The sequence below is a fragment of the Lycium ferocissimum genome, chromosome 1, assembly GCF_029784015.1.
Source record: "Lycium ferocissimum isolate CSIRO_LF1 chromosome 1, AGI_CSIRO_Lferr_CH_V1, whole genome shotgun sequence".
In the NCBI taxonomy this organism is placed as follows: Eukaryota; Viridiplantae; Streptophyta; class Magnoliopsida; order Solanales; family Solanaceae; genus Lycium; species Lycium ferocissimum.
Genome location: NC_081342.1, coordinates 66,133,024 through 66,152,956, shown reverse-complemented (window position 1 = coordinate 66,152,956; position 19,933 = coordinate 66,133,024). Strand labels below are relative to the sequence as shown.

The following is a 19,933-nucleotide window of genomic DNA, read 5'->3' as shown; positions in this document are numbered from 1 at the left end:
TTTTGTGTAGATTTTCCTTTATTTTTTAATTTCCTACCCAGTTAAAGGCTCATTGTCTCTTACCAAGTTTGAAAAAGACTGATCTGCGTTGTATAAAAGAATGACCGGTAGACCTAACTTAATTATAAAAACTAAACTTACGAAGTAAAAATAATTCAAATTATATAGAATCAATAATTTTACATAGAACTCGAAGAAAAGCGGTATGAATATAATAATTGAGTATTGGTATAAACAAGGATTTATCACTCTAATAATTTACTTGAAAGTAAAAAAGTTGTCCACTTTTGGAAAACTGATCTGTCCTGCTGCACGTGAAGACAAGAAAATTTAATTGTTAATTGCACGTTGAAATCAACATATATCCTCTGGACTATTATTGCCTAACAGTCTTTTTCTTCTCTTTTTCATGCATTATAGACTAAGCTAACACGTATTTTAGTAAGTTCTGGACTAGGTCAGCTTTTTCATTTTACTTACATAATATTTCCTCAATTATTTTCGTTTTAAGTGTCGTCGTTTGATTGTACACGAAATATACGATGGTGAAGAATTTTTTTTAAATCATATCGTCTTAAACTAAAGATGTATATTACATATCAATAGTATCCTTATAGTCTTAAATAAACTATATCATTCTTATAAGAAACAGTCACCAAGGGTAAAACAAGAAAATTAAAATTAAAAATTTACTATTACATACATAAAAACCGTGATGACTTTACTATAACCGACTGAAAAAGAAAGACACATAAATACAAAGCTAACAATAACATCCACGTTAGACACATAAATACAAAGCTAAGAATAACATCCATGTGGGGAATAAGTTAATGACTTCTACCACCAACGGATGTTGTGCAACAGATGGGTCTGCTCCTTTCTTTACAAAAGATCTCGAGTTCGAGTCATGGGTATGGAAAAATTCTTGGTAGGGAGCGCTTCCCCCGAATGGGGCCTACGCGGTGCGAATCCGGATATGGTCGGGTTCCAATACGGGTACCGGACACGGGAAATAAAAAAAAATGTTAATGACTTCTAGATCTAGTAGCTTCTTCATTGTCCTTAAATACATTACTATATATACAGACACACTTTTCAAAAGGAGCTTGGATTATTTAAGGTTGTCCCTGACTTGTGCTTTACCATTATAAAAAAATCCCCTTATTGTCTCTGAAATTTAGCTCTAACATAACACCAGATTAATCCCTCATTGTCTGTGGAATCAAATTTCATTTGGTGAATAAGGTGAAATGGGAAGAAAACTATGTTGTTCTAAAGAAGGTCTAAAGAAAGGTGCATGGACAGTAAAAGAAGATATGTTGCTTACTGAATACATGAAGGAACGTGGTGAAGGTACTGGTTGGAGATCTCTTCCTAAGAAAGCTGGTAATCACTTTTTCTTTGATTCTAGTTATAATTAGAAGAGTACTCACTAGTAGAAACATTCATTTTTCTGATGGATTTCTGGAAGAATCGTGTTTTCCTGATGGAAACGTCCATCAGAAAAACGCGAGTTTTAGTAATGAGTACTAATTCATTACCTTCCCCTTCTACTCCGATCCCCTTCTCTGTCAACCTCTGGTTTTGCATATAACTGAGGATCAAAATTTAGACATTGTGGATTTCGAGTTGAAAAAATAGCTTCTAAAATATGGATTTTAGATAGTATTTATACTTGTTTTTTGCTCGTTCACACACACATACGTATATGATTTGACCCAGAGTACTGTTGAACCTGCACGTGGTTGAAATCCCCGCTCTTTGTATATACAAATGAGAAATGAGAAGAGAAATTATACTATTTTCTTTTGTTGGTACATTGGAAAAGAAAATTAAGCTATACTACAATTTTGTTTTTGTCTTCTTCCAGGGATCTTTGTTAAGGTCCAGAATACGTGGTTAATTGATTGATCACAAGTCAACTTCTCCTAGATTTGACTGTTAATGAACTCGAAATATGTCCAGTGCTAAAATATTGGTTGGAGATCAAGTCATATCTAATTTAAATTAAACTTGATATAAACTAGGAGCCAAATTCTTTTTTTTCCTTTTCAAATATTAAATAGAAACCTTCCTCCTTATTTAGAGGTCTCAGATACGAACTTTAAAAATGACTTTTTGCGGAAGAAAGACTACCTCTTCAATTCATTGGGCTTTACGCATAGCAAACCTGTATGAGAAATTGACATAAATAGTCACCCACCAAAATAATAGTCAATAACTATAGTATATTTTTGTATATTAATGTTTAATATATATTTTTGATATATAATAATAGTGTATTTTTTTTATATATATTTGGCTAGCGATTGTAATTATATTTGATCGACTGGCCAAATGTGTAACTTCCCCAATCTTTATTAATGGGGCCCCACAATGGGTGACAAGTCACTTAATGGAATGGTGTAAAAATTTATTCTTTCAATACAAATAACTTAAACTCAATGGTTAATTAAATGTTTTTTTTTTTTTGGTTATTTTAGGGCTGCTAAGATGTGGCAAGAGTTGTAGATTAAGATGGGTGAATTATCTTAAGCCAGGACTCAATAGAGGGACTTTTACACCTGAAGAAGATGATCTTATTGTTAGACTCTATACTCTTCTGGGTAGTCGTTGGTCCCTCATTGCTGGAAGAGTACCTGGTCGAACAGACAATGACATCAAGAATTATTGGAACACACGTCTTCTCAAGAAACTCAAAGCTCAAGGAAATGAGCCAAGACACAAATATGTGGGTAAACACACTAGAAGAAGAACAAAGGAGAAATCAAATGACTCTTCCCAGATTAATAAAAAAAGTAACGAGGAAAAGAAGAAGAGGAGGCAGAAGAAGGGGAAAATTGAAGAAAATTGTGAAATTGAAGACAAAGATCAAGTAGCCATAAAGACAGAGGAGCAGTGTCGTACACAGGATTTTGCGCAAGCAGTATGGGCTGATAATCACAATTTATCTTGTAAGTGCGCATGATTGGTTCTGGGACTGTGTTGGTTGTAAACCTCCCTCTGTTTCATATTAGTTGTCATGTTTCATTTTCCGAGAGTCAATCTGACTGATTTTAGAGCTAAATCGAATTAGATTAATTTAATATTTTAAAAATGCAATTAAGATATTCATAAATTATACCTAAAGTACTATAAGTCGCGATTCTTCTCATATCAATATAACGAAAAAATATATTTTAAAATGCCACTAAAGACATTATTTACGCATGTAAATAAAAATAATCTATTACGAAGTGTTGTCGGATAACACCTTTTGCTGAGCACATGGTTCTTTTTTCAGGTTCTTCTAACAGTCAAGATGGAACAAGTAGTGTTGCCTCAAATAGTGAAGTAGCTGTTGAAAAAGAATTAGTTTCTTGCAATGTCCATTGTTCTTCTCAAAATATTGAAGATCAAAACCAAGATGAAATTTATGAGAAGCTTCAAGTGATTGATGAATTACTACTTAATGATAGTTGCCTTGTTCCACTTAATCAATGCACAGAGATCAATAGTGAAAGCCACATGCTATTGGAGGGTGTCTATGATGAGTATTTTCAACTTGTTTCCGAAAATTCATGTCATTTTTATTAAAGATAATGCACATTAGTATTTCTTTTGTCGGTTTAATTTAGTCAAGATGACCTTTGAGGTTCTAATGAGACATGTATATTTTTATTCAATAAATAAGACTTTTGTTTCACCTGTATGGTCCTCTCACTTTTGTTATTTTTATTCCTATTAGAGTTTAATTAAGTTATATATTTTGATAGTGTAAAGAATTTTATGTTATTATTTTATTTTTTGGCTAAAAGCCCGTTTGGATTGGCTTATAGCTTAAAGTTTTTGCGGCTTATAAATTGAAAAATAAGTTGGGGTAGTCCAACTTATTTTTTTTTTTTGGCTTATAAAAACATTTTCACTTATAAGCTGCTTTAAATAAACTAAGTTAAATGGGTCTAATTATTTTTTTGAGCTTATTTTAAGACAAAATGACTTTAAGCCAAGTAGACCAAACACTCAAAAAAAGTTCGAAAACGAACTTTTATAAGTTGTAAGCCAATCCAAACGGGCTCTAAAAGGCCAAGCAAATGAAGCTGATGCGTTAGGCCTCCAAATTTTTGAGGGCCCATTATTATAAATAGCAGATTCTATATTTCTATGCGTTAATTTTCACATCACAAATATTAAATACTCCATCCGTTTCAATTTATGTGAACCCATTTAACTGGACACTACATTTAAGAAAGAGTGAAGACTTTTGAAACTTGTGGTTCAAAATAAATCTTGAATATTTGTGTGGCTGTAAATCACTTTATAAAGTGAATTTGTTTCCAAATTAGGAAAGATGTCATTCATTGGCACGGACTAAAAAAGAAATAGGTTCATATAAATTGAAACAGAGGGAGTACTTCTTTAAGGAAAAAATATTTTCTTATAAAAGAAAATTTTCAAACTTAAAATTGATAAATTTTAATCGATAATGTCTCACGAAAAAATAAATAAACTGATTATATTGTCATTTGAAAATGAATTATTAGGAAACAAATTCATTATAATAAAATATAATTAACAACTTTTCATCTCAAATAACAAATACATATAAAAGTTTTTTGTAAAAATAATTAAAGCCTCTTAGATAAAATTTAGTTTTAGGTCACCAATTTTATCGAGCTGGTCCTAGATGATTATAAGAAGTGAATTTCAACTTGAAAATAATACAAGTTACAGTTGCAATGAATAAAAATGATATAATAATATGCAACTTTTTCGTACTATCGATATATATAAGTTAAACTCTTGTTGTAGTACTCCTCCGTCCCAATTTATATGACACCATTTGACTTGGCACAAAATTTTGTTGGAATTCTCACTAGTCTCAGTAGATCTTTTCCCATTATTTCCTCTGTTTTTTCATTTCCCTTTTTTCCTTTGGTTTTCTTTTTAGTGCTTTTGCTGTATTGGCTTTATGATTGGCACATTAGAAGAAAAGAAATTGTACTAATTTTACTGTATCATCCATCAAGTTTTATATTAGACACTAGTGGGCCTAGTGGCGGCTAAACTGCTCGCCCGTATTTTAATTATTTTCACATTATTCTTCCAATTTATATTTCAATATATAGTCGAAAAAACATGGATTACTTATTATTGGTTCTTCTATTTTAATTTGTCTCTGTGGACAAGTTATAATATATACAAGTTTTAAGTTATATACACTGTTTGTGTAAATTTTTTTTTTTACTACCAGATTATTCAATGAATATCTACAATGTAAGTCTTTGGTCATAAAAAATGAGATTATAATTTTGAAAACAGGACAAATTGTGCTTTAATTTGCATGTTATAATCAATCATTTTCCTAGCTAAAGTAAATTGTCCTTTGCGCAATTTGTCGGACAGATTCCCAAACAAAACTATTTTTATTCTTCTTAATTTCAGAAAATTATTGTACGAGTCCACTGACGAGAGATAACGATGGTGCCTTTTATGCAGCATACAATTATTGGCATCAACGTTATTTGCGCGGGAACATATTATTTTAGAAAAAACACGGACAAAGTAGAAATTTTAGTTCTTACCACCAATATAAAGATTGAGATATTTTTTCTTATAAAGTCCAGGTGCACCCTGCCGGCCTACCCTACCCATTCGATAGATAAATAAGACTTTTTAATCTTGTGATTGTTAGCTAAACATATGTAAAATGTACTAAAATGTCATTTAATTTGGTGATCTTAAACATACCATATGGAAAGTTGAAATTAAAGAGTTTCTAAAAAAGAAAAGATACATTATTTTTTAAACGGATTAAAAAGGAAAGTAAGACAAACTTGTACTTCTTCCTATGTCCTTTTCATCAAAAACAAGGGTTGAGCCGTTCGTGCGTAAAAAAATTTTAATTGCTGATTTTCCTATTTTCATTAGAGAAGTTATTTTCTTCATTTTTAAGAAACTTATTTTCCTGCAAAATTTTTTTATCAAAATTTGTGACTAGTTAATAATGAAAAAGTAGAGAAAACGTTTTCTGAAAAGGTTTTCCTTCATACCGAACTCACCCACTATTTGTTTTAAACCTCTTAAGTTTTGTCTCTTTATTGAATATCGAATCTTGTGTTCTTTTTTATTTGCTAAGTCTCCTTCCACACTTCCTTCCTCATAAACAATTTGTTCTTTATAAATTATTCAATTATGTGAGTAAAAAACTTTAATAATTATAAAGACTTACAAACAAAATAGTGATACACGTGCCAAGAGATTAAACTAGTTATGCAATAGAAAAATGTAATATAAGTTATATTTTTTAAAATTTGCAGCTTGAGTTTGGATCCGGACTTAGCACGGACTTCAGGCAACTAGTAAGATAAATAAATATTGAAAATTGCCACCTGTATGGTTTTTTGGCATGCTAGTGGCATAACGTTAATCCTAAGCCTGTAAGGCCCCGTTTATATTTACTCTTAATAGATTTGAATTGTAAAATATCTTAAAATTACTAAAAGGTTGTTCACTTAAATATCTCTGTAAAAATGATCTTTTACCACTACTCTATCAATTACTACTGCACAACCATAACAACCAATTGACCTCCGACAACAATATAACCACCACTACTGTTAACTCCCACGACGAACTACTGCCTGAGGCGAAATCAGAATTTAAACTCTATGAGTTCAATCTTAAATTTTTTAGCATTGAATTAATATATTTTTTAAATTATGGGCTCATATCTACTACTTATTACAATTATAATATTTTCTTATATAAATTTATACTTCCGTGTTGAAACTTAGGTGTTCAATTACCCCTACCTATAATGCTAGATACGCCTCTGCCACTAGCTAGACATAACTACCAACCACTTCCATTATCAACCTCCACTAAATTACCACTACCAGACAACCACCACACCTCTGCTACCCAACACACCTCTGTCATCAACTATTTTCACCAATAATGTTAGCCGCTACTCTGTACGTATGGGCGAATCTAGGTAAAAGTAAAAGGATTCACCTTTCGTCGAAAAATTACACTTTATATAGTGTCAAAATTTTATTTTATGTACATATATTAGATGTTGAATCCCCTTGACACAAACCAAAAGCTTAGCTCAAATGGTAAAACCGTGGGGGTGGGGGGGGGGGGGTTTGGGTTGCTCAAATTTTCTTGGACACATCTTGCTAACAACAGTTTCGAATCTTTTAACTGATCAACTGCTAAACTCAAAGCAATGTCTGTATCATTCATGAATCACAAATTAATCATGAAAATCTAATTGAGTATATGATTTGTACCATTTTTAAAATCATAAATTATGAAAATAATCCCCCTTAATTTTTTATAGAAAAATTTCATTACTAGCTCCACACTGTGTTTAAATTGTACATTACTCTTGCAAATTATGTTCTGCTCCCATTCGAGGTCAATTACAATTTACAGCCGATCTAAATTGAAAAGAAAAAAAACAAAACAAGCAACATCCATTTCTTTTATCATTATTTCTTCTGATTTTTCATTCACTTGCTTTATTGGCTTTATGGACATCAGTAGAAAGCCAAATGGGCAAGTTGGGCTGAATTTAAACGAATCAAAATGGACTGCATTAATAAAGATCTCTAACTCGCTCAAAGATTACTTAGGATGAGATGAGTTGGGTCAAGATGGACTAAATAATGGATCATTAACCAATCAGTCCCAACTGTTATCATTTTTTTTTATTTTCTACTTAATAAGTTGTTTAATTTAAACAATTTTTTTTTTTTTTTTGGCAAAAAACTTGTTTTCCTTATTATGGTCACATGTAACATATCAAACAAAAGTTTTTCATGGTTAATTTAAGCACAGATCAGCCCAATTTTTAGATGACATGAATTGGGCAGTTCCGGGCAATTCGCAGAATTGCCCTTCTTTTGGGGTGGTCTTTAAATTTTGCCCCTCATATTTGTGGTCTTTAAATTTTACCCTTCGGCTAAAACCCATGGGTTCCAGGTTCGAACCCCCACTCAGTTAAATTTTTTTTTAAAAATCGCAAGACAGAGTTTGAATTTCGCTATGCCCCCTCCAAGGACTTTGCCTTGAGGCATATATATATATATATATATATATATATATATATATATATATATATATATATATATACTTTTCAAGATAAACTTTTAGTTATGCCTTAACTAAAAGTGTGCCCATAAGACATAACTAAAAGTATACCCCATAAGGCGGAACTTTTCCTTAAGGCATAACTAAAAGTTTGCCTTATAAGGCAAAATCTATGCCTTAAGGAAAAGTTCTTGCCTTATGGGGCATACTTTTGGTTATGCCTTAACTAAAAGTCTGCCCCATAAGGCATAACTAAACTATGCCTTAAGGAAAAGTTCTGCCCTGTGGGGCATAACTAAAAGTCTGCCCCATAAGGCATAAGTATGCCGGGACCGGTATAACTTTAGTTATTCCTTAAGAAGTGTATGTCGGATCCTAGCCCTGCCTTGCGAATTTTTTTATTTATTTTATGCTTGAGCGGGGGTTCGAACCCAGAACCTCAGGTATTCGCCCACCTTTCCAAGCGAAGGGCAAAACTTAAAGGTCACAAATATGAGGGGTAAAATTTAAAGACCACAAATATGAGGGGCAAAATTTAAAGACCACCCCAAAAGAAGGGCAATCCGCGCAAAAAAATGGGTCAAATGAACTCAGTTAATAAAGAATTGGTCATTAACTCGTCAATACTGGGCAGGCTGAATATATCATATTTTCATGGGCTACCTTAACCACCTTTATCATAGGAATTATTTACAGTATGCCCTATTTGGACACCACTATTTAACATGTACCAAATTATTTAACCTATACCCAATATTGGCAAACATTAGACATTTTGGTGAATATAACACTCCTCTTCCTCCTTCTTAGTTGTTGTACAATAATGTTTTCCGAATTCATATAGCAATTGAAGTATAATGATTTGAAGGAGTGGATCATATATTTTGTTTTTCTAGGGCAACTTAAGATCTTTAGTCATTACCAAGTAAAACATTACAAATCTAGCAAGTCAAACTCAGACTGCTGCTCTTTCCTTTGTATCAGCATCCACTATTCTACTCAATACAGCATAGCGTACCTCCTAGGGAGTTTTGAATATAAAGAGTGAACTTAAATTAAGTGAGTCTTCATGTTAGTTGTTTCGGGTATTTGAATTGTAAATTGAGGTGGGTGAAATGAAATGAAGTATTATAATTGGTGAAATGAAATGGATGAATAAAATAGTCATGGATTGAAAATGAATGAACTAAATATATGGGTGAAATGGATGAGGTACCGTGAATGTAATGAGGTATCATGAGTGAATTGCAAAAAAATGCAATGACCAAGCAGAATTTCAGGCATTTTTGTTTAAAGTTTGGGATTGTCAAGTCAAACTTCAAACAAAAAGTATATATAAAGTTTGGGACTACCATGCCAAACTTTAAATATTTTCTCTGAAGTTTGGGACTTGAAGTTTGCTTGCACAAGCAAATGCCGAACTTAAGACATTTTTTCTAAAGTTAGGTTTTCAGACACGGTATGTATATATAAAGTTGGTTCCGAAGCGACACATCAGAGTTTAAACACCATATGTTTGAAGTTGGTTACGTTTCGAAGAGGCTAAACTTGTAAATTTTTACCCACTTCAAGTATGGTTTAAATGACGGTCCCACAATCGGCTATTTATGCACTTGCCCCTTTATCACGTCTGGTCAATTCTTCAAAATTAAATTTGTCCCAATTTTACTGTATATTCCATCAGTTTTTTCTAAACTAGTGAATTAGCCCGCGCTTTGTGCTGTTATTAAAAATAATTTGAGTTAGGTAAAATTAAAAATTTGTTCACATATATACATACAAAAATTAATTGAATGTGTGAAAAATTATCAAAATATATGATTTTTATTATAATTAAGGCTTAGATGAACTGCATTTTTCATTATCAAATTTTAATTGAATGAAATGAAAGAGATAAACTTTAAAAGGATCATTTTCACTTTCAAAGACGTGTGTTTGTGCGTAGTAATTTTTAATACATGATTTTCTTTATATAATGTCTATTAAATGCATGTGTATAGATATTCAATTATTTTCATTCATTAGATTTTGTTTTTCTGTAACTTCTTTATATTCATATAAAAGAAAACGTGAAATGAAAGTAAATAAACTAAAAGCGGGACAGAAAAAAGCAAAAGAAATAAGTAGCAACAGCAGTTGTGGCATCGGTCCATTAAATTACACACCTTTTTTTTTTCAATTGTTTTCTTTAATTTCGGCAAAAAAAAAAAAAAAAAAAAAAATTCTTTCATAATTCTTTTCTTCACTTTTAAAGTTGCAGCAGAAGCTGTGGACTTGCATGCATCTGAATTGCATTTCCGTTGATCATATTCTTCCAAAACTTCATTTCATTATTTTTTCTTTTCTTCGTTTTCTATTCATTAATCTACGTCTCATTGTTCATGATCCCCTAAGTAAGCTTATTACTAACCAAACATATATCTTCAAGAAAAAAATAGTTACCAACCTCTTCCTAGTATATTATACACTTTAATATTAGCAATCCAACGTAATGACCTTCACAATCACAGTGGAAAAGGCAACATGAAGCAAATATAGTAATATAAGAAAAGTAGGATAAACAATATTTACCTTTTGCATTATAGAAAATGTCAAAATACAAAGTAGAATTCATAAAGTAAGAAAACAAATTTGATAGTACTCCCTGGAATAGCTTTCACTGGTGCAACAAAATGATATAACGCATAGCCTAATTCTCTTTAATGAAGAGTCTCTTCAACATGAGTAAGGAAAACCCAAGAGGAGGCCAGGCCAATATGCACAATTATAACTTTTTCGCTCATGAGTGCCTCAAATGCCAATTACGATTGTACAGCTAACATTTGGTTAAAAAAGGCTTGCCTTACAATATAGATTTATATAGGTATTTATGAACATGAAAGGAATAGGAGTTATGGAAATTATTAAAAATATAGGTTATAAAGATAAAAAGGTGAGTTTATGGAAGTGGAATTTTTAATACAGATAAATGAGAAAAAATGATGAAAATTTTTAAAAAAGAGAAAAAGGATAAATATGTTTGTTGGCTTAATAAGAGAGGTGTCAAGAATTAACGATAAAAGCAAATTTTAGTTCTAAACCTAACAAAAACGTGGAATAAATAAAAAATATTAATGGCGAAAAAGAATTATTTTTCCGAGAGGGAGGAAGAAAAGTAAAAAAGATTTACGTAGAAAGGAAAAAGAGGAAGACCATAATAAGTCCTAATAAGAGGTTAAACAAAAGGAATGAACATCCGTTAGTGTTTTGGGCTGATTCAGCCATAACTGTTACTTGGACTTTATTGTATTGATTTATCATTTATGAGACATTTTGTTAATTGATTTAGTTAGTAGATAATGTATAAAATTGAAGAAAATAATGCAAAAAAAGGAGAAAAATAAATAAATAAGAATGCTGGTCATAGAGAGGTGCCACATCACCTTGTCTATGCCTAACTTTATATTATATATAGATTATTAGATTTTATTGGCAGCTAAACTGTTTGCCAGCTTAAGTTTGAGTTTTCACATTTTTCTTCCCATTTAAAAATTTGGTCGGAAAACATGGATTATATATTATCACTGTTTTTCTACTTTTTTGGGTCCACGTATTATTTTTCCATGTACATATGATAACATGCTATGTTTTTACTATTGATCTAGAATAATTTTGCTTTCAATTTCATGTTATAAATATTTTTTCCAGTGAAAGTGAAGTGTCCTTTGGACTTAGGAGAACATTATTGGCAGACAACGATTTCCAAATGAAATAGATTCAATTTAATTTAAAAAGTTATTTTACGAGGAATCAGGGATCAAAGATAATGATGGCTACTTTTGTTCTCTGCATGCAAATGTCAATGTGGCAACGTTATTCGCATGGGAGGATATTCGAGAATAATAGGACATAAGAACAAATCAAGAGATGAAATTTTAGTCCTTAAATATACTTTTACCTACCTACTCGATATGTAACAATTATTACTGTATTTAATTCATTTAGACCTCATAACTGTGTCAAATTAATTTCTGGTTGTGATTACATGCAATAATAACGATTATCCATAAGTATTGATTTGATGATGATAGTGTAAAGTTTTTTCACACTATCAATAAATAGACTTATAGAAATTAAACTTTTTGACAAAAGTAATAGGTAAAAGAAGATTGATAATTTGCGCGACCTAATATCTATCCTATAGTATACCAAACTTTCCTATAGGGTAGATCACGTTACTCTACCTATTCCAAGCTAGCGATTGTAGAATAGTAAAGACATGTAGGTAAGGACACAACAATTTTACTTGGAAACCATCTTGCTCATAAAGGGTGAAAAAAATCATGACTTACACCTCTCTATGATTTTTCCCAAACTCCACTACAACGGTGAGCCTTAGCAAATTCAAGTTATAAACTCTGTAACCTAGGAACTAAACTCTAATTCCTATCTCAACAATCTCCCTAGACTATAGAGATCACTTCAAGTTATCCCAACTTGAAGTTGAATTTGACTAACGTTTTATACCTATGAATATTACTTCTATGAAAGCTGATAAAGGTACAACTCGATAAACAATCCGAATACACGAATCTAGACTCAAGAAGTGTAAAACATAAATTCTATTAAGCAGGTTCTTCAATCTTCCTCTTATATGAGGCCGCACTTCTATAATCAGAATTCTCTCAATTATTGCATTACAGGGTTTGCTCAATATTCTGATTTTCTCTCTTTGTGGAGTGCGTAAACTTGCTCACATGGAAGGACTTGGATATATATATATATATATATATAGACACACACACACACACACACATATATATATATATCCATTAGGTTTTGCATCAAGTCGGCTGAACTCAATTCCTATGTGGTAAGGTCCATTATGAAAGCTAGGGTTGAATTAACTTGAAATTCTTGCTTTCAACACGGCTTCAATGTCCTTGTAGGAGTCTGAAGTATCTTGATAATTCTGTTGATAATTATGATAAGAAATCCTGCAACTTGTCCGCCAAGTCTTTGCCATAAATCACAAATCCTACTCGCAGTAGGACTCTGAGCTGGAACATGTTCTTGGACCTAGTTCATTCAACTCCAAACCGTCTCAATGTCTGAGATGGAACATGTCCATAGACCTGTTTCATTCACCCCCTTTGCATCTTATGGCTTATTCACCAGAACTATCTCTGAGGTGCATGGAACATGTATACAGACCTGGTTCATTCATGTCACGACCCAACTCGTGGGGTCAAGCGAGCACCCACACTAACCCCCCTGGTGGGCGAACCCTTCCTTTATTCATCGCCCAACACAAACATAAGTAAGTAAATAAGAAGATAAAATAGTCTCAAATCATAAATAGCTAATTATGCGAAAAACTACAACATAAATCCCCCGGATCTGGTCTGAATAGTACAAGAGCAACTAAATACATAAGTCTAGAAATACAAGTCTGAATAAAAAATCTGTCTCGGGATAAGAAATAAAGACAGTAGGATAGAAGAGTATCCGGGCAGTGGGATCCATCAGAAGCTCACCCTGGACACTCTAAGCCGAGCCTCGGGATCACTCACGAGGTATGGAGGAGGAATCTGCTATGAACTCTGCACTCAGAAAAAGAGTACAACAAGGTAGTATCAGTACAAACACCATGTACAGATAGGTATCATAGGCCGACAATAGTTAGATAACATATATAAAAAAAAGGAACTGAAAGATAGGCATGCGAGCAGGTAAGTACAATCACAACACAATCCAAAATCAAAGCAACACACGTGATATAAATACCAAGGCAGAATCAAATGGTATAGATGAATAAGTTAAATGAGTGTATATGCAATGCAATGAGATGCACTGGCCAACTGTCTGTCTCTGTACACATGCTACAGACGGATATCCTTCATGTCTCGATAGTCATGACTCATGGGGGACCCGCGAAGTCCATGTACCAGTCACTCCGCACACAGCCCGAAGGTGACTTCCACAACACAAGCCACTCTGCACACAACCCAGAGGTGGCTTTCATGTCAAAACTGTCCATAATCTCAAATGTTCCTTTCTTACTTATCATCACCAATGCCAATCACAAATCATATCAATGTATCATGTAAAATGAATATGAATGCTATGCAAGACATCAATCTCAAGTGTAATCATATCAAATCTCAATTGTGCCTCTACATGAGCACATATCACAATATCAATACCAAACCAAGTTCTTTTCCCTATTCATGATAAATGCCAAGACAAGTGAGAGACGAACGTATCACAACAATGACATGACAAATAAGCAACAAGCCCAACATCATACATATGGAAACAAGCCAAATCATAATAAACGAGGCGACAAGCCCACAAAGTCATCAATAATACCAACCTAAGAATATCCCTCCCAACTTCATGCCCAAAGGCTTAACATGTTTTCTCCATCAATAACTAACTCCTACATATGTTTCGCTAACTGAAGTCTAACCGAAGGGTAAGTCAGAACCTACTTGGATGCCGAGCTGGTGCCACGAACCGTCGAATCTGATCCTTGCCCTTCCGAAGAGCCTCCGAATACTCAAAGTCTTGTCATTATCGGAATATAAGTTAGAAACGTGGAATAACGGTACCCATATTGCTATACATTCGTTCGAAGCAAAAATCAACTAAGGAAGAGAGGGAAATCGGTAAAAAGGGTATTTCAAAAGTGGAATTAGTGACCCAACGTTCTAGAAGTTCAACTCTCCAATTGCTAATTAAGCTCCATTATTGATCGATTTCATCATTCAAGAGAAAACCCCAATTTAGGCATAAACCCTAATTTTCCAAAATCAAATTGGAAAATCAAGCTTATTACTACTAATTAATGAAACTCCATGCTTAGATTAGACAAATCCATGAATTAATCTCACATTCATAGCCTAATATTCAATTAACAAATTTGAGGTTAAGACTCATCTTCTCCAACTAGCTTTCTAGATTTCACCATAGATTTCAAGCTTAGGAAGGTAAATAATTAAGAACAAAGTGGAAGAGACTTACCCCAAGATGAATCCACTCAGAAAACACTTCAAATCTCCTTAGTTAATTGGAGAATTAATTTTGGGAATGGGAAATGAATGGTTCGAATTAGGCATTTAATGACTCTGATTCAATTCTTCTGCGTCCGCAAATTCGCCTCGGCGGAGAACCATCCGCTGGGGCGAATTTTAGTAAAACCACAGAATTTTTGCGCCTACAGACCAAGCCTCGCTAAGGCGGGTCCGCTGGGGCGCACCCAGTCTCGCTGGGGCGAGACACCAGAAACCAGTAAAATTTTGGTTTTTCACCAAGTTCACCCCAAATCCCGACATCCACCCGAGACCTCCCAGATACAAAACAGATATGCACACATACGTAAAAACACGCTATGAACGCACATGTGGTCTCAGAATTTCCATCGGAGGTCTATTTGACTGAGTCAACCCCCAAAGGCCAAAAATAAACTTTCCACCCCTTAGCACTAAACGCCACCGAGTGCCTCAGGAACCTAACTGAATACCCCCACCAAGTCATAAGCGACCCTCCGGACCTCACGGAATTGACAGATTCATGAAAAAGGTCTGTTTATCCAAAAGTTAACTATTGGTCAAAGGTTTTTCGCTTTAAGGTTCTGATTCTCATAAGTCACCATAAAACTCGCCCGATTACCTCGGGAATCGTGTCGCCCGTCCTTGCGGCTCAAAATCATACTAACAGGACTCGGGGAAGGGTCAACGGGGGTAAAATAGGTACAAAGTGCAATAATGACCAAACGAGTCGTTACAATTCACTTCATCGTGCACCTGTCTCTGAGATGGAAAATGTCCACAAACCTGGTTCACCCACCTTGTCCATCATCTCTATGTGTTTAATTCATTGCTTTTGTCTTCAAACATTTGTCTCTAAACCCGGTTCACTTGCCTTGTCGTTTACTTTGTCAATCATCAAAACACACGCATGCTAATGTCGATATATGTTGAAATTTTAGTGCCACATAGGTGTGCGAAAAAGGCCAGTTGGACTAATTTTGGGCAGTGTGAAATGGACTGAGTTAGAACAAAAAAAAAAAGGACGAGATAATTAGGTTACTTGGGCTTAAATGAACTGAATCAAATTAAAATGGACTAAATAATGGATTATAGACCCACCCGTTCAACTTTTACCAAGTATTAATCTTTTTATTTGTTGGGCTGATGAGACCTATATAAACTCCCAACCGATATTGACGTATTTTTGGCTAAAGAATTTATTTAACAGCTGAAGTGAAAAAACTTAGCATTGTATAGCCATATCCAGATCTCTCACTAATTATTAGCATGATCCTCTTAATTCCAAAGTAGAAGCATATATTCCTTTCCGAAAATTAACATAGTAATTGTCTTCATCTCAAATTAAAGAACACCGGAAAAAAAAAAAAGGGGAAAAAAAAAGAAAGGAAAAGGCAAATTTCACCTGATTGAGTGACTAGTGTCGTTGGAATTGATTGGAAACACTTGAACGACATAATAAACGGAATTTTAGGAAGATTAAAAGTGATTTGGACTTGTTTCAAGTAAAAAAAAAAAAAAAAAAACCTAGAAAACGTCTCTACGACATGTGTGTATCACATTATATATTGCGTATATCAGTTATATGTCAAATAGACTTCCATGGAGATACATACAAATATGTACATGATATACATGTGATAAACAAATATACAGGTGATAGTCATGCGATATACACGGGATACAGTTGGGGATATACGATGAAGTCATCTTCAATCTCAAGTTTTCAATTTAAAATTCAGCTCAAGTCCGCTTCAAATCGTCTCCAAACACCTCCAAAATTAATGTTCAAACTCCTTTAGGTGTTCCCAACAATATCACAAGTTGAGACAAATCATGTGCAGATCGAAAAATTCGAACCAAGATTCAATCATCTCTAATCCTTCCAGCATGGTAATCTAGAACAAAACTTATTTTCAGAAACTTGTCATAATTTAACAAATAAGAATGCAACCTCTTGGATGAAGCGGCAATTGATTCCAAACTTTTCAATTCTGTTTGTTCATTAAGGAAGGAAAGATAGGAAATTTAGATAATGAGAAATGTCATTACAATATAGAAGAGAACAATCCAAAGAATAGTGAAACAAAAAATCATTCACCTAAAGAAGTAAATTAAAGCTAAAACTCCATTTAAAGTCATTGAAGTTTGCTTAAGCCTAGGACAATTCAAACCAGTTTAGCATATGCTCCTTTATATTTTAATGCTTATACTAACTTGCAGGTATCTTTGCACGACGAAAATTCTTTAAACGCTTTAATATTAAGTGTTAAATTACATGGCTATGATTATATACCTGATACTGAAGTAATATGTATTTGCTATAGGATATATTTTAAACCATTATATACTATGAATCTCATGTGCAAAATTATGGATTTCAAAAATGAAACTATTTTAATAGAAACTAATTTTGGCAAATCCAAAGTTACTACTGCTTAGACCTATTACGATATAGAAGATAATAATCCAAAGAATAGTGAAACAAAAAATCATTCACCTAAAAACAAGTAAATTAAAGCTAAAACTCCATTTAAAGTCATTGAAGTTTGCTTAAGCCTAGGACAGTTCAAACCTGTTTAGCATATGCTCATGTATATTTAATGCTTATCCTAACTTGCCGGTATCTTTGCAGGACGAAAATTCTTTAAACGCTTTAATATTAAGTGTTAAATTACATGGCTATGATTATATGCCTGATACTGAAGTAATATGTATTTGCTATAGGATATATTTTAAACCATTATATACTATGAATCCTATATGCAAAATTATGGATTTCAAAAATGAAACTATTTTAATCGAAACTAATTTTGGCAAATCCAAAGTTACTACTCGCAGACCTATTACGATATAGAAGATAATAATCCAAAGAATAGTGAAACAAAAAATCATTCACCTAAAAACAAGTAAATTAAAGCTAAAACTCCATTTAAAGTCATTGAAGTTTTCTTAAGCCTAAGTTTGAGAATACATGTTTCTAAACTTAGATTTAGTTTTGAGTGTGTGTTGTTGGAATAGATTGGGTACGTCTTAAGGAATTTGAATCTCAATTTGGGACGATTTAGTGGAGATTTGAGGTGGCTTGAAATGAAAATTGAGACAAATTGGAAGAAGAAGATGAGATGTGTATGTCTTGTTTATATCCTGTGTATCCCATGTATATGTATGTATACCTCTGTGTAAGATACGTGTGAGATACATAACACAATAATTATTCTACTCGATTTTAACAAAAACATTTGACTCAAATCAGTCCAAATTACCTCCAATATTCTTCAATTTTTTTTATAGTGCCTCTTCTATGTGTTTTCAATGAATTCCAACCACACCTATTAAACCCTATATTTTATAATATTGTATATCATAGGAAATTTTGTAAGGCTAAAAATTCTTAGATGATCAAAATGGCTAAGTAGCAGTAAACCTTTTACTTTTTTGGGTTGTTCCGGTAGTCAGCCCTTAATGTTTTGCTGACCCAGACCTGGTCATAGGCATGGGCTATTGAGATCCATTTTTGTATGGTTAATTTACTGGACATAACTATCTCTAAGACTTATTTATTAATAATAGCTACCTTTTATTTTATTTATTTTTAGTAGCTTAAATTAATTTCAAAATTACCAGTTGTAACTGATCTACAAGCGTCTCTGTATTTCCCCTAAACTTACGGCCCATGTTCCCCAATAACTCCCAATCTCTTCTCTTTTCAAATTAATTTCTCTCCCATCTTCAATATGTTCAACTGTATTATACGCCCATTATCTATCATCATTATTAGCACGATTCCATCTTCCTTAATCGTTACCCACACAGTATAAGTAACGAATTTTGATAATTTATTAGATTTTTTTTTACTTTCTTTGTTGTATTTCTCTATATTTATTCTTATATTTCATCGTTTTCTTTGTTTCTTTTCATTCCTTTTTTTCTCGCTTTTCAGCCATTGTTAGAGTGTTTAAAACAAGATCTAATTCTCCATTTTAATGGCGGAAAGAGATACTCCAAGGAATACTCGAGGTAGTCATGATGTTTATGATGGTCCTAGTTTCTCTTTGGGATTTTCACAACAAAGAACTTGCAATTGCGGAGAATCGCTAAAATTGTTGCCGAGAGAAGAAGCAAGAAGATTCATGACCCATCAAGGATGCGTCAAACTTCAACCAACTAAAGTTGCAAAACCGAGCAAGCGAAAAGATGATGTAACAGTCAAAAAAGGTTCTAAAGTTGCTCAACAAAATAAGAGAAAAGTAACCAAGCCTTTTTCCGACGTTAAGGGTAAAAAGGTTGTTAAAGATGTAGATCTGGAAGAGGATGAACAGGTATTGATGAATTTTTTCGATTTTGTTGTTTTGTATTTCACTATATTTCTGTATATTTCAACATAATTGGATATGCAATTCAGGTATTGATGAATTTTTTCGATTTTGTTGTTTTGTATTTCACTATATTTCTGTATATTTCAACATAATTGGATTTGCAATTCAGTATATTTCTGTGTATTTAATAAAAAGTATATGTGCATCAACTGTAGTTTATATCATATACAACATAACTGTGGTAGCTGTGTTCGTAGTTAACTGTATTTCATTATATTTCTATATTTTCACAAGTACGTATGTTTACTATTCTGTACTTATTTATTTTAAAAGCTGTGTTAGTTGTCTTATGCAATTTTTTTTTTGTGTATATTTTTGTTGTATATATATGTGTTAATTTTGTTGTCTGTGTCTATGTTTTATACAATTGTTTCTGTCTTAACTTAGTGTTGCATTTTTATTTTAGGAAACTAAATTCTATGTTAAGAGTCATCCTGAAGG

General features: G+C 32.9%; 1 protein-coding gene and 1 long non-coding RNA gene across 2 annotated transcripts; both read left to right on the top strand.

The window, feature by feature from the left end:
• Positions 1 to 780: 780 nt before the first annotated feature.
• On the top strand, positions 781 to 3,696 carry LOC132030704 (myb-related protein 308-like). The gene is made up of 3 exons (XM_059420439.1): positions 781 to 1,389; positions 2,487 to 2,957; positions 3,287 to 3,696. The coding sequence occupies exons 1-3, from the start codon at positions 1,254 to 1,256 to the stop codon at positions 3,577 to 3,579; spliced, it is 900 nt and encodes a 299-aa protein (XP_059276422.1). The 5' UTR covers positions 781 to 1,253; the 3' UTR covers positions 3,580 to 3,696.
• A 15,578-nt stretch (positions 3,697 to 19,274) lies between these two features.
• Positions 19,275 to 19,698, top strand: LOC132030697 (uncharacterized). Its single transcript, XR_009408074.1, has 2 exons — positions 19,275 to 19,518; positions 19,602 to 19,698. It is a non-coding gene; the product is annotated as an uncharacterized LOC132030697 (long non-coding RNA).
• Positions 19,699 to 19,933: the final 235 nt, after the last annotated feature.

Coding starts and splice junctions, on each gene's coding strand:
- LOC132030704 (XM_059420439.1), top strand. CDS start 1,254: ATGGGAAGAAAACTATGTTGTTCTAAAGAAGGTCTAAAGAAAGGTGCA. Junction 1,390..2,486: donor ATCTCTTCCTAAGAAAGCTG/GTAATCACTTTT, acceptor TGGTTATTTTAG/GGCTGCTAAGATGTGGCAAG. Junction 2,958..3,286: donor TGATAATCACAATTTATCTT/GTAAGTGCGCAT, acceptor TTCTTTTTTCAG/GTTCTTCTAACAGTCAAGAT.